This window comes from Carex rostrata, chromosome 23 (assembly GCF_964058835.1).
Source record: "Carex rostrata chromosome 23, lpCarRost1.2, whole genome shotgun sequence".
Classification (NCBI taxonomy): domain Eukaryota; kingdom Viridiplantae; phylum Streptophyta; class Magnoliopsida; order Poales; family Cyperaceae; genus Carex; species Carex rostrata.
In genome coordinates this window covers 4,465,465-4,479,878 of record NC_135940.1, presented here as the reverse complement: position 1 = coordinate 4,479,878, position 14,414 = coordinate 4,465,465, and the positions used below count along the sequence as shown (strand labels likewise).

At 37.8% G+C, this 14,414-nt stretch overlaps 1 protein-coding gene across 1 annotated transcript; it reads left to right on the top strand.

Moving 5' to 3' along the window:
- Positions 1 to 5,854: 5,854 nt before the first annotated feature.
- Positions 5,855 to 14,091, top strand: LOC144574571 (zinc finger C3H1 domain protein). The gene is made up of 8 exons (XM_078324555.1): positions 5,855 to 6,097; positions 7,845 to 7,923; positions 8,149 to 8,945; positions 9,114 to 10,617; positions 10,766 to 10,992; positions 11,401 to 11,481; positions 11,577 to 11,702; positions 12,112 to 14,091. The coding sequence occupies exons 1-8, from the start codon at positions 5,978 to 5,980 to the stop codon at positions 13,786 to 13,788; spliced, it is 4,611 nt and encodes a 1,536-aa protein (XP_078180681.1). The 5' UTR covers positions 5,855 to 5,977; the 3' UTR covers positions 13,789 to 14,091.
- Positions 14,092 to 14,414: the final 323 nt, after the last annotated feature.

Here is a 14,414-nt window from a genome sequence, read left to right as displayed (position 1 = left end):
TGCTATCAATAGCACCCCAGCCTAACTCTCTCTCTCTCTCTCTCTCTCTATATATATATATATATATTGTTTGGTAACGCATTATTTAGATTTTAAATTGACAAATAAAGGTCCGAAATATACATACGAATTTAATTGTAAAATTTTACGAAAATTCGATTCGAATTTATAGGAGAAACAGATTTTAAATCAATTAAAGGAGACCATAATGAAATTCTGAATTGTTTGGACTGTTGGATTAGAACCCTGCACGAATCTTAAAGCAGTCCATTTAATCCCCCACCCTCTCCCTTCTCTCTTTCTCTCCTTCCCTACCCGTGACAGCCCCTCCCATTTCCGTCCCCTCTCCTCTCTTCTACGCCAAAGAAGAAAACAGAGAGGGCTCCGCCCCCTCCCGTCGCCGGCGAGACGCCCACGCTCCACGGCCACCCTCTCCTCTCTCTCCTTCTCGGTTCGGACAACCCCAGGTCGCCCCTCTCTCTCTCGGTTTCTGCCTCCCCTCCCCTCCCATGAAACCCTAGTTTCTAGGGTTGAGGTATGTGCTGCCTCGGTGTTCGATTGGTGCTGTCCCGGTGCTGTTCTGGTGTTGATCTCTGACGGCCGTGTTGCTATTCTCCTTTGTGCTAGCCCGATTCGGGTAATCTTTGAAGTGCTCGTTTAATTGATCGGAATTTTCTTTCATTGCTCGGGTTGTTGATTTTCCCGGAAGCAATGAGGTTTCCTTGTTCCTTGTTGCGGCATGACTTCCCTGTTTTGACCATTGATACCGTGTGCTGTTCTGTTTCGAGTCAGTACCTAGGTGCTGCCTTGTTTTGATCTGAATTGAGTTATTCCTCTCATTTCTCTGGTGCCTTGTTGAATTCCTGTGTGATGCTAATTACCTCCAAATTATGATATTTTTGTGGTGCTTGATGCTATGCTGGCATTTTGCTAATTACCCTCTCTGATTTAGATGGTGCTGTGATATGGTTGACTTGTATATTTACCAAAAACTTGAACTGGCAGGGCTCTTTGAGTAATTTAATTAAGATTTGGGGTTGATTGTGTAAGAAATCAGCCTTAAAATGATTTAAACTAAGATAGAGGGGTGTGTTGTAAAAGCCCTTGAATTTTGTAAATTAATTAAGTAAGAAGGGCCTCTATGCAAAATCTGAAAAAAATTAAGTATGAATTCGGCTTTGCATTGATGTATAATTAATTGGGCTTGGGCCTTGAATAATAAATAAAATAGAAGAAGGCTTTGAGCCTTAATGAATTGGGCCTGTGAATAAATTGATTTAAATGATTGGGCCTTTGAATTGATTTGATAAATGACATGATGTGTGTATATGAATAATTGGGCCCAATCTTGGAATATAAAATTAAATTGAAATGATTGATTGTTTTGGGCCTTAGTAAATTGGACTTGTAATTTCATAAGCCTTGTAATATTGAAATGGATATGACATGATGTGTATATGTAAATTTGGAATTGGACTTGAATTAAAATGATTATAAATGAGCCGAAAGGTATAAAAGAATTGACGAATTGAAAGACGGCTTTTGGAATTTAAGTTTTGAGAATGTAACCGAACTAAATCAAGTAATCGTATAATATAGGTGTAGGCTCAGTCGAGCCAGATTTCGCGAGGCAATTCGAGACGCCTGATCTTTAAATTAAGCGGTACACTCGTCATAATAAGGTGCGGGATTCTTGGACTTGTTTGATACTTTATTTTCAGGAATTAAACTGTTTATTCGTTTGTCATGTTGAATATCATTGATTGCATCACTGAATTGTGTAGAGCATTTGCATCGCCCAATCAAATTAAATTCGAATTGATCTGAATTGAATGATTTGCATGCTGGTATGGTTATAGGTAGTATCGATCTATCATGATCTGATTTTGATTGAAAGTCACCACGATTGGATTGAATATGTGAATGTATGTGAATGGATTTATGAAGTTAAGCACTTAGATCCAATGAATTTGCCAAGTCGGGCTGTATGCTGACTTGGATTCCCAGGATCCTAAATGGCCTTAGGTGAACGGCCCTCGATATTCCCAGTACCGGTTGGGACGAGGGAGGGTGATCATGTGATGATATGTGATGTGTTATGATATGTGATTTGAGGTCGTGGGTGACTTGTGTAACGTCTGTGGCTCGGTGGCATTCTCCTACGTGTTAATGCATTTGGAAAGGTCAATTGAATATTACGACTATTGGAATGATTCCAAAGTGGATTTTCTTTATATGATTCGAACCAGACCTTAATAAACTGTTAAGCCAAGCGATTGCAGATGGGTGTCAGATAAAGGGTCCAGCGGTTGGCCATCTGTAGGTGTCAGTAACCCTACAGATGTGGGTTTGAGAAAGGTTCAGCTCGAAAGAACATCTGTAATTGCTACAAGCCCTAATGAACTGAGTTATGAATCGAGTTAAGCCAAAATATATGTTGTGTTTGAAATTCATCTTGGAAATTCCGTAAACTGTGTTGTAGGTTGATTTAACTGTTGTCGTGCATTGGCATTCTGTTATTTATGATTATATGTATCTGTTTGCATTGTTTATTGTTTGGGTTTCATTTTTGAATATAGAGTTTGATTGCAAGTCCAATAATCTAAACTGTGGCAAATTCGCACTGAGAATTTATTCTCACCCCCTCTCCCCGATTATTTTCAGGTTTGTTACTCGGACGCAGCAAAGAGGATATTGGCAATGCATATAAAAGATCCACTGCCTTGCGTGTATATGTGACACCTGATAGATACACGGGGCAGGCTGTCAGACCCGGTGGATTTGGGGTGTGACAACAGGGGGCAGCTGCCCTCCCTGGATTTCGAGTTTTAGTGGTGATTTATTGGTACCGATCGACTTTGCCTCTTTTTGAAATTTTTTTTGCCCCCCTCTGTATGTTGTGATTTGTAATTCAGGTTAAATTTGGTGTTAAAATCAAAATAAATTTCTTGAATTATGATTGGTAATATTAATTATAAGTTATAGGATCATAAATTATAAGTCAGGGTATTGAAAAATACAAGTCAAAACATTGTTTTTTTTATCGAGTACCCAATTAGTTAATGGGTTTAAATCCGATAAGTTATTTAAACCCGATTCGATATTTTTTTGCCCCCCCAGACGAAAATCCTGAGTCCGCCCCTGAACACATGAATGAGATTAGATTTCTACTCCTAATTCTTGTATGGCTTACTCATCCTAAACAACAGAAGGAACCTCGTATATAAAGGTTTTGCGAGGTTGCTACGAAGCTAGCTCACAGCAGTTTTCTCTTATAATATACCATAATTTTCTGCTGGGTGTGCGTTTGGGTGACACAGGAATATCGCTAATCCAGGAATAGCTGCTATTCCTGGCGAGCTATTCTCTTCAACACGTTTGGGTGAAAAAAAAATGTTATTCTCAACAAAGGAATAGCTCGAGTTAGCTGTTATTCTGCTATTCCTATGAAATATTAGATTAGCGGCTCTTCCGAATTCAGAAATAGCTGCTATTCCGAGCTATTTCTTGATTCATCCAAATGCACCATCTAGAAAGGAATTGCTTCTGTGCGAGTGTGCATGCCAGCTGCAATTCTGTTTATTTGCAAGTGATACTAGTACAATTCAATGATATTTTATTTGTTGGATCCGGCAAAAGACATAAATTATCTCCACTGTCTCAACCCCCATTATCACTATAAAACACTAATTAGCTAGGAATAAAGTATTCCCATAAGTTAATTGTACAAAATAAATAAATTAAGCATGTAATTTGATGCCACAAAACACCACAAAATGGATATTTTCAACGTTAACATCTTCTAGAACTAACACATACACCTAAACCGAGGAGGTCATCCCACCCATGAGATTTTATTATCTTTAATTATATTAAATTCCAGGGATTGAATTTTGGTATATTCTTTATTTCGTAACTTATGGATCTTATATGATGTCTTTGAAGCATCAAGTGGTAATCCAATGCTACAATTTAATTGTCTCTGTGCGTTCTGTTTTTTATTATCATCATTACCATGGAATAAGATCATCAACTATATGTAAAAAGAAGATGTTTGTAAAGTTTTTCACTTTTTGATATGCAAATTTAACAACAGGATTAACTATCTTGCCAAAATTGGTTTACAACTTCTAATAAAATTAATCGATATTACCTAAACGGTTCGAAATAAATCAAGTATATGATGTTAGTTATTTTAGTATTTTATAGATTGCAGATTTTGTTGTTTTGTGTTATTATTATTATTTTTTTTTGGACAACTACTTTTTTATACATTGCTCTATTTTGCGAGATATTTATTTTTAAAATGTCTTTTGAAATGTTGAGATCCTATTAAATGCTACAATGTTATCCTTAATTGTTCTAACGCAATTCGTTAAAATTAGAATCCGGCTATTACGCAACGTTAACATTTCAGCTTAATTGTTAATAATTTTTTAAAGATATCGGATAAATTTCAAACAATTAATTTAAACTGTTCAAATTAATCTTCGCGAATTATATATTTACATATAAAATTTATAAATATACAAATTTATTATTATTATTTTTTTTTTGAGAAAATTCACCTAAAAAATCAAATCAAGTAATAAAAATATATCTTCAAAATAGCAGCTAAATAATATATTTTAGAATAATTATTTCAATCCCCACACTCCAGTACCCACATTGTACCCCCATCTCTTAAACATATTTTAACTTCCCATAAACTAACTTAACTAACTAGTTTAATTAAATTTATTCACAACACTATGATCTTCCAAATTTAATTAAATTCATGAGTATAAATACTTGGAAGATAATAAATTAATACTTGCAAATTAAGATATTAATACTTGCATGTCTAACTTGATATAACTATATAGAGGGACCACTCAAACTATATGGGAGAAGAATCATACACGTTTTTAGAGATGAGTTTTTTTTTTCAATATTTTCCACATTTCTCATGTTCTATGAGGAATTTTGCGAATCTAAAATCACGAATGTATTCTACGCAATTTTATCTTTCAAATGAGATCCATAATGACATACTTTCAGATTCATCGTCACACAAGTATTTATACCTCACTGTGCAAGTATTGATACCTCATCGTTCAAGTATTTTATACCTATATTTGTAAGTATTTATCCCCAATCGTGGACCCCGCATCTCCGCATCACATTTCCCTAATCGTCCTTGCGTCAACCTTTCTCTAACAAAAATAGTTGACCACATAGGTATAAATACTTCCGTGCATAGGTATAAATACTTGTAATACTTGATATTAATATTTTTAAATGTCAGCAGTGTCATATGTGAAAAATACTAGGTATAAATACTTAAATGACGAGGTATAAATACTTGTACGATGACGAGCTCGAAAGTATGTCATCATGGATCTCATTTGAAAGATAAAATTGCGTATAAGAAGTTCGTGGTTTTAGATTCGCAAAATTCCTTATAGATCATGAGAAATGTGGATGAGATTGAATAAATAAAATTGGGGGGATAATGGGGGTATGAGAGTGCGGGTACTCATATCACGTCCCTATATTTTATTAGGGTAATTAACTGATTTATCTTTTCAATTTTTTACTCACTACGCGCCTGTTCAGAACTGCGCCTGTTCAGAACTACCCCGCTCCCATCCGTATTCATATTAAGTAAAGTAACTCAAATTTTGAGTTAAGATCTGTACCGTCAGATCTACTTTGACACGAATATTGAAGTGGCCCAGCTCATTCTAATTCGAGTCGGATTGGCCCAGATTTTGATCGGGCGGTCCGAATCTAAATTAAAATTTGAGTTACTTTAGGGATCTGAATTGCAACCCAGGACCCTGATCTTTCTCTCTTTTTAGGAAAGGCCCTCTCTTTTAATCTCTCTCTCTCTTTCTCGTATTGCCGTAACTGGAAACCCCCCTCAAAAGACGCACGCACGGAGAGAGAATTTGGAATTAGGGTTATAGAAGGACACTGCTCCAATCGAGCAGCCATGGCGGATCGAAGCGACCTTCTCAGTGCAAAGTTAGGAAACCCTAGTTCGTCTAGTACTAGCTTCAGAGCTCTTGGAGTTCGCGAGGAAGGGGAGGTCTCGTCTGGCGGGGAAGACGAGGTACTTTTCCTTTTTCTTTTTTCTTTTGCTTGTTGTTCCGTTGGAGTTATACAGGGATATGTAATATTAATTCATAGGGAATTATTTCGGTCTGGCAATGCACGATCTGGATTAGGTGCTCTGTGAAATCAGAACATTAGTGTAATCCAAAAGAGATTTTGTACCAGGGTATTTGTATATGCAAGGCTTTCCATTGCAAAGTTGAACTGCCTATCAGTTGTTCGCTTAGGTCTGAAGACGGATAACTAGACGTGCAGAGCAAATTGTTGTCCCTGATAATATAAACTATGTGTTTGCTCAAGTTTTGTACCTTTTTTTTTTAATCACTGACTCAATTCATGTGGAAATCCTTTTAGATGGGCACTGTCTTGCACTACTTAACCAACTGCTTTTCTTGACATGGCTAGTACGAGTGGTATATATTAATGAATCCCACATCCCATTTCTTTCAGTAAAATCCATTTACTGCTGGGAAGCCATCAGGGTTAGTCTGAGGAAATTGTTTTGTGCAATTGTTTTCTCGACATGTTAATCTTGTGCTCGTCTTTGGACCAACTGATCATGTATATGTGCGCTTTGTAGTATCCCTACCTTTTGTGGCTTCTTAATCTATGGGTCTTATTAAGCTGCTGAAGATCAGATAAACAAGTGTATAGTTGATAGATTGCTGATCTGTATAAAAATTACAGCATGTGGGATCCATTACAAGTGTTCTTCATGTGTCTAGTTAGGGTATGACATCAATACAAATATTATCTTACACTGGTCATTTATCTGATATGATTCAGATACGGTGATTTGCAACTTTTTAAATCATAGTATATAATTCGTTTATGAATTATTACGTTTTAATATTTTGTATATTATGTAAACATGAAAATATATTTTTTATATATTTATGCAAATCTAAATACATTACCTTTCTACTCTCTGATGATTAAAACTTTCAAATTAAGAAAACACCGAGTTTAATTGTTTATTTCCTTAAATATATATAAAAAGTTTATCTTTAATGTTTGTGTGAGTAATTACGAGTAACACCAGCAACAAACTCTCAACAAACTCTTGAGTATGACAGAATATGCGTGAGAAAGGTAAAATATGTTGAATAGTTTTGTGATTCTTAGTTTAGTCAAATTTCTGTACTTGTAGAAAAAATTCAATGAAAAAAACAGTTAAGGAAAGTTCTATTGCATTGCACTCAGAGGATGACTGCACAGCATTGTAGTATCATTCCAGTAAAATATTCTAGTGCTTCCTCTATAAGTTTGGAGTTTCGTATTAAAATGGTTGGTCTGGAATTCAGATCCGAGGAGCTTGTTTAGTCCCACAATGTGCAAGTTAAAAGTGGTCCACTCTAACCTTTCAATATTAACAATGTTTGGCACATGGATTAACACCAGCTAGTAGTTCAGTGAGGCCAATTTGTGTGGCCTTGCGTGCGCTGATCCGCATATTTCACCTTATCTGTTCAAAACTGAATATTAAAATGTTGGATAGCCAGATGGTCTATCTGATGCATATCATACACATATTGTACACGGTATCCATTTCAGGTATGTATCTAACACGTGTTTGGCAGTAGAAATGCTTTAAATGGTTATCGTAGCTGTTAATTTCTGTATGTATGTGGGCCCTATGCATAGATTTTGTAATTAGTAAGTTGCATGTTTTCTGTTGTATGTTGATGTGACACTTCTTGTTTTCCTTTTCTGAGTACTTACTGGTTGTTTTGTAAATTCCGCAGAGTGTGCTGGGAAGAGCTCCAAACCTAGAACCGAGTAATCTCTCTTTGACAAGTAATGCTGAGAAAAGTACAAAGATAGGTAATTTTTCTGGTTTGTTTGAAAATTTACCTTCAGAGGTTTTGAGTGCTTGTAATTTAATTGCCGTGTGTATTAGATTATATGTTATTGCTGGTGAAGCTGCTCACACTGAGATGCATGTGCCTTTAGATTCAAATTTGTTGTAGATTGTAAAATCTTTATTGTGTGCATAATTTTTTTTTTTTTCAACTCTTAATCTCTTATCACATCTGCTGTTTGGACCAGGTGCCATTACCACCTCATCCCTTCCCAATCTGAATCCCGTACCTGTTCCTAGTTCTAATCCAAATTTGCAATGGGTCATGCCACAGACAACCCCACACTCTTACCGCAGCAAGAGCTACAATAAAAAAATGCCGTACAATAAGCTTGCAACTAATCGAAATCTCTCTTGGCAAAAGAAGAGACCATTAGATGACCACAACCTGGTGATATCTTTCTCAGATGACGATAGTGAAAGTGACACCACACCCGCCAACGTACAGGTACAGGTAAGGCCTCAAATGACCAGATCTGGGCCCACAAACAACACGGCAGCTCGGAATTCAATTTTGGGCCCTAATGGGTCTGCTCTGCGGCCAAATGCTACATTGCAAACTAAAGCATCATCGAGTCAGAGCAATGGTGCTTTGGGCAGTAGTAGTGATAAAGTACTGGAGACACTCCGTCTTGAGATAGCTCTGAGAGAGAAATCATTGAAAATCCAGAAACCAGGGTCTATTGAGGCAACTTATGGTCGCCCATCAAAGCGAATGAAGGTTGAACCACCGAGTAATGGTAATCAGAGTATTAAAGAGGATCAATTGAATTTCAATGCAAGCCCATCCAGGTACATGAAGGGAGATTCCAATCAATTTGTGAACCAGCAAAACGGGAATGAAAACATAAGTGTATCAGCACCCGGCAGTGGAATTGTATTGTCTAAAGCAGATAATGGCGGCGGAGAAATTAATGGCAGGTTGGTATTGAGCGGCATGCACCGATCAGCTGATGTGTCTGCTTGGTTGAATACGAATGCTGAGGTCATCTCTCTCTCTCTCCAAAGCTACACAAGTAAAAAAAAACAATAGTTAATAGTATTAATAGAAAAAACTTTATTCAATATCGTTAAGTTTTATCTACCTAATTTTTTTCTGCTTTGGTTTGTCAAATAATATGTCTACCTTATGTGACTAGTTATTCCTCTACAGAATACTGACAGCCAGATCCAGTTGCAATGTTTGATGGAGCAAGAGGATGCACAAGATCGAGATCTCGAACAGGCACAAGAGCTGAGACGAAGACTGGAAAGAGAGGAGAGAGAAGCCTTTAAAGCGTACCGAAAGGCTCAACGTGCCTTGTTCGAGGCCAATGAGAAATGCAACCTCCTCCAGAAGAAGAGAGATATCCTGTCAAACCGGGTCAACTCCCTAGTGGAGAACTCAAGCAATAGCAACACCCCTTGGCCTCTGTGCTGGCATGACCCAAGAGAGTCACCGTCAGACCAGCCGGCAGATGGGAATCGCGTAGCTGGGTCACGTAATGACACCAGAGAAGAAGGACAACTGACTGACAGCACAAACACGAAGGATCAATTGGAAGAAGGTGCTACCCTTTCTGATGTTGACAAGAGGGGTTCGCTATCTGGCGACAGCTCACCACAAGATTATGAGGCTCTAGAAGCTTCTCTCAGATCTGCGCTGGTGGCACGATACCGCAACAAAGCTCCGCTAAACAGTACCAAGTCCGCTGAAAGAGACGCGATTGATCAGCCATCGACCGAGATTCAAGAGAGCCTCTCTCTCTTTCCTAATGAAACTCAGGTGTCACCAAAAGATTTTATTGAGTCAACTGAGGAAAGAATGGTCAATCAAGAGAACTTATTCCCAAGAGATGTGATTGATCAGCGATCTACTCAGACCCAAGAAAACACTTCTTTCTCCCCTAATGAAACTCAGGGGTCACCTTCTGGGCCCGCTCCCATCGCCCACTCTGTTTCCATTTCCCCATCTGTAGGGGGTAACAATTTGCCGTCAAAAAAAAATACTGAGTCAACTGAGGAGAAATTGGTCAATCAAGAAAGCTTATTTCCAAGAGAGGTGATCGATCAGCCATCTACTCAGACCCAAGAAAACAGTTCTTTCTCTCCTAATGAAACTCAGGGGTCACCTTCTGGACCCACTCCTGTTGCCCATTCTGTTTCCATTTCCCCTTCTGTAGGGGGTGATGATTTTCCCTCTAAAAAATTTACCGAGTCAGCTGAGGAAAAATTGGTCAATCAAGAGAACGTACCATTTGGTGAGCCTCAAGAGAACATTACCCAATCTCCAAATGCGTCTTGTGAGCTGCTACTTCCAGTGAAAGAGACTGGAGAGAATATTACATGCACTTCTTTGAAGACTATTAGTGAGTTGGTTGCTTCTCATTTTGTCTTACCTCCTTCTACCGTAAGAAATGCCTGTGTCCATTTCAAGCAGATGGTCAACTCCTCTGATGATGCACATAACACTAGATATGAGGGAATGGATATAGTGAATAAATCGGAGCGAACAAGAGAGGACACTGGGGTTTGGGGTCCACAGCTTGACCCCTTCTGGCCATTTTGCATCTTTGAGCTGAGAGGAAGGTGCAATGATGAAGAGTGTCGTTGGCAGCATGTCAAAGACTACGAATGGCGAAAATTCAAACCTGGCAATTCTCTCACCTCTCCTTCAGGTTTGTTATTCTCAATTTAGCAGTAGTGTGTGGCTGGAAATTTGAAATTTTGGAACTGTAAATGGTAGCTTTTATTTTATTCTATTTTGTTTTGTAAGAAGATTGATTTAATTAAATGATTAAAATGAAAGATAATTCACTAATGCAGGGCTTTATCAGCATATGGTACACGTACCAACACATCGAATTGGTTCATGCTTAATAAAGAATGGGCCATACATGGCCTGCTCGGTTCAGGCACAAGGCTTGTGGCAGCACTGGCAGAGGGGATTTTGTGCATTGTTTCCTGTACCTGTTTCAGTAAAGAGATTGCTACGAACTGACGCACCTTGTTTATCGTTTCCTGAAGCTTCTGTTGCACATCAGTACAATGAGGTCAGTTCATTGGTGGTTCCTGTTGATTTTTTTTAATATTAAATTTGAGTAAGTTGATAGGGTTGCATGATTTAAAAATGAAATGGAGACAATTTATGTCTTGGATTCTAGAGCCAGTTTACTTTATTTTATGTGATCTAGTACTTTACCAGTCTTGACTTGTACTGTATATGGTACTGTGATACTAGTCGCAGCCTTGTGATAGTGGTCGCTTTCTTTTATTTGTGTGTTTCCTTCTTTCTAATTCAGATGCATTACATGTGTGTGTATTATTTTTCTTTTGTTTTTTTTTGTTTTTTTTTTTTGTTTCAATACCAATCCTTTCACCAGGGGTTGTATTGAATACATTGCTTTAGTAACTGTTTAGTTATTATTTGTTCAGTATGATATATTTTGTTTGTTTCTTAGAAACTATTGTTAGAAGAAGATTTGCCAGAAGCTGAGAAATGTGTAGAGTTAGCTCTCAATTCTTCTCTTGGAAAGCAGAAGGTGATGCATATTCTCTTTTCTTTTCTTTTTTTATTATTCATCAGACATTTGCAGCACTATTGCATTGCTCACTGTCTTTGAAACGAAAATTGAAGGTATTATCGGTGTTGTCACGTGCTCTGGAGAGAGATCCAAAATCAGTATTGATTTGGATAGTATATCTGCACATTTATTACATGAAAGAGAAGGATTTTGGAAAGGATGATATGTTCCTTGATGCGGTACATTGCTCTTATTTTATATTTTTTTTTCCTATTACCATTTTGCCTTGTGATAATTGAAATTTTTTGCTTGCATCTGCTGCCCCTATCGCTTGAAGAGTTGATCTACAAAGATGTTCACATCTCCACTTTGGCCTTCTGAAATTTTCAAATTTGTAACAATAGACTTCTACCTAGTCAAACCATAATTGGTACCTTATCCCCTCATCTGGGCATAGACACTGCTTTTTATTTTATGTAATGGTAGGGTAGTGATATATCAGTTAATACAATGGTACATTACTGAGTTATGATGATGGCTCAAGAGGTTAGTATGGTCAAATTGCCTGTTATTACTGATTGAGGCTTTTGTATGTAACAAATAACTTGTTTCCTTTCTATTTTTTTTGTTTTTTTGTTTGTCTTTTAGGTGCACAACAACAAGTATTCTTATGATCTCTGGCTAATGTACATAAACAGTAGGCTAAAATTGGAGGATCAATTAAGCGCCTTCACTGATGCACTTACCAGTATGTGCCAACTGGGGCCAACCTCTGACAAAGAGAAAAAGGATCTAAGCTCCGTCGTACTAGACCTCTATCTTCACATGGTTAACACACTGTGCATGTCAGGCAACACAGAGATGGCCATCTCTAGGGTTTTCAAATTCTCTTCTGACGAACTATTGACCGCCATTCTCTCTTCCTTGATTGTACCAGATAAGTGTATATTTTGGGTTAGCAGCATATATCTCTCAACCTATGGGAGGCTTCCAGAAGGGATCTTAGAACAATTACAATTAGATAAGGACCTTTATTCTGTGATTGATTGGCCTTCTGTTAGCCTTACAACTAATGATGCATTTAGGGTTTTGAGGCTTTTTAACTTTGCCATTATTAATACTGGTTTAACAGAACTGTGTCTGAATACCCCCAAAACTGATGGAGAGTACCTTAAAGAGTTACACTTTCTAGCTTTGAGTCATCTCAAATGTAAGGCGGCAATACGAGGGGGGCCAAATGGTGCAACTGATTTGTTGGTTAAGTACAAGGAAATGTTCCCTAATTGTGTGGAATTAGCCCTAATTTCAGCCAGATTGGGAGAAAATGGGTTTGAGGTGGCGATCTCTGATTGGCCGAGACAATTTGATGGGTTTCAGTGCATATGGAACCAGTATGCTCAGCACTTACTGGCGAGTAAAAGATTCGATGTTACAAGACACTTGTTGAGCCGATGGTATGGGGATGCTAAGTTGGAGTCCTTTATTGACACCAAGTCAGAAAGCGACGATTCCATTCCCCGAAAGGAACAGTTATTTGGGCTGTTGAATTTGTGTCTCTATCAATTGATACAAGATGACTTGTCGGCGGCTCATTGCTCAGTGGACGAGGCTCTAAAACTCACGGATAAGGAGTTGTACATGCATTGTTTAAAAGAGCATGTCATTGTATACCTCTTGAAAGAGTCTCTGGTCAATCAAACAGATATTTCTAGTCAGGTTGTACTGGATCTTATCAGAGCTTACCTCAAAGATGCCCGTACCCGTCCTGCCAGGAAAATTTTGTCGAGAAAATTCTACCAGGATATAAAGGAAACCAGGACCCGGCAGTTACTGGACGAGTGGTTGGGCCCTGTTTCTGACGACTATTCCTTGATCAACTCTATTCTCGAGATGTGCTACGGAGAGTTGCTTATTCCTGAAAATTCTGGAATTAAAGAGCTGGTCAATTTGGTCGAGTCAGTTACTCAGATTTCTCCTGCAAATTACCGGTTTGCACTTTCGGTTTGTAGATTCGTGATTAGAAGATTTGGGTTTGATGACATTGGTACAATGAGTGTTAGGTTTTGGACCGGTTCAGTTTTGGTCAATTCAATATTTCAGTCTGTACCAGTTGCACCCGAGCCAGTATGGGTAGAAGGGGCTGAAGTTTTGGTCAATTTAAATTTGTTTGATATTTCAAATAGATTTCTTGAGCATGCCGTCTCAGTTTACCCTTTCTCTCTCAAGTTATGGCAATCGTATCTTTATCTTTTGAAGAGGATGAATGAAAGCGGAGATAAAATTGTAGAGGCCGCAAAAAAGAGAGGCATCGAACTATCAACCTAACTCTTATTATTGCATGTTAATTAGAAAATATTTGCAATTTTAGAGAGGAAGCCTTTTTGGTACTAGTGTTAGGCATAAAATAGGGGTTTAGTTTTGCTGACTTCATTTCTCTAGAACATTTTGTGTATAAAAGGCGATCGGTATATGACCCGTTCTTGCGTTTTGTTAGTTGAAAAGTTGTTTTTTGGTTATAATCTTTTTTCGTTCCTATATTGTTTGTACTTTTACAGGTTGTTTGTAGTTGGCTGTAAATGTCAAACAATTGTTATCTTTCATTATATGATAATGCAATATTAACTAAACGGTCAATGATGTCCCTTTTTTCATTTGGGGTGTATAATTGTGTGATGCTGTGTGCAAGAGTTTTAGGCTCTGATACCTGAATCCCCTGAAGTAACTTAAAATTTGAGTTTGGATCTGGACCGTCTGATCAGAATCTGGGCCAATACGATCTGAGGTAGAATTCACGGGGCCTTTTTACTATTCATGCAGATTTTGATCGGACGGTCTGGGTCCAAACTCAAACTTGAGTTACTTTTTAGGAGAAGTTAATTCTGATACAGGCACTGTTATAGTACAGTTTCTGATGTTTGGTACCAGATTGTTTCCATTATATTAATGATATG

Excerpts from the sequence above, each read along its gene's own strand:
- LOC144574571 (XM_078324555.1), top strand. The coding sequence starts at position 5,978 with ATGGCGGATCGAAGCGACCTTCTCAGTGCAAAGTTAGGAAACCCTAGT. Across the intron at positions 7,924-8,148 it reads TGAGAAAAGTACAAAGATAG|GTGCCATTACCACCTCATCC; the intron begins GTAATTTTTCTG and ends TGTTTGGACCAG. Across the intron at positions 8,946-9,113 it reads GGTTGAATACGAATGCTGAG|AATACTGACAGCCAGATCCA; the intron begins GTCATCTCTCTC and ends ATTCCTCTACAG.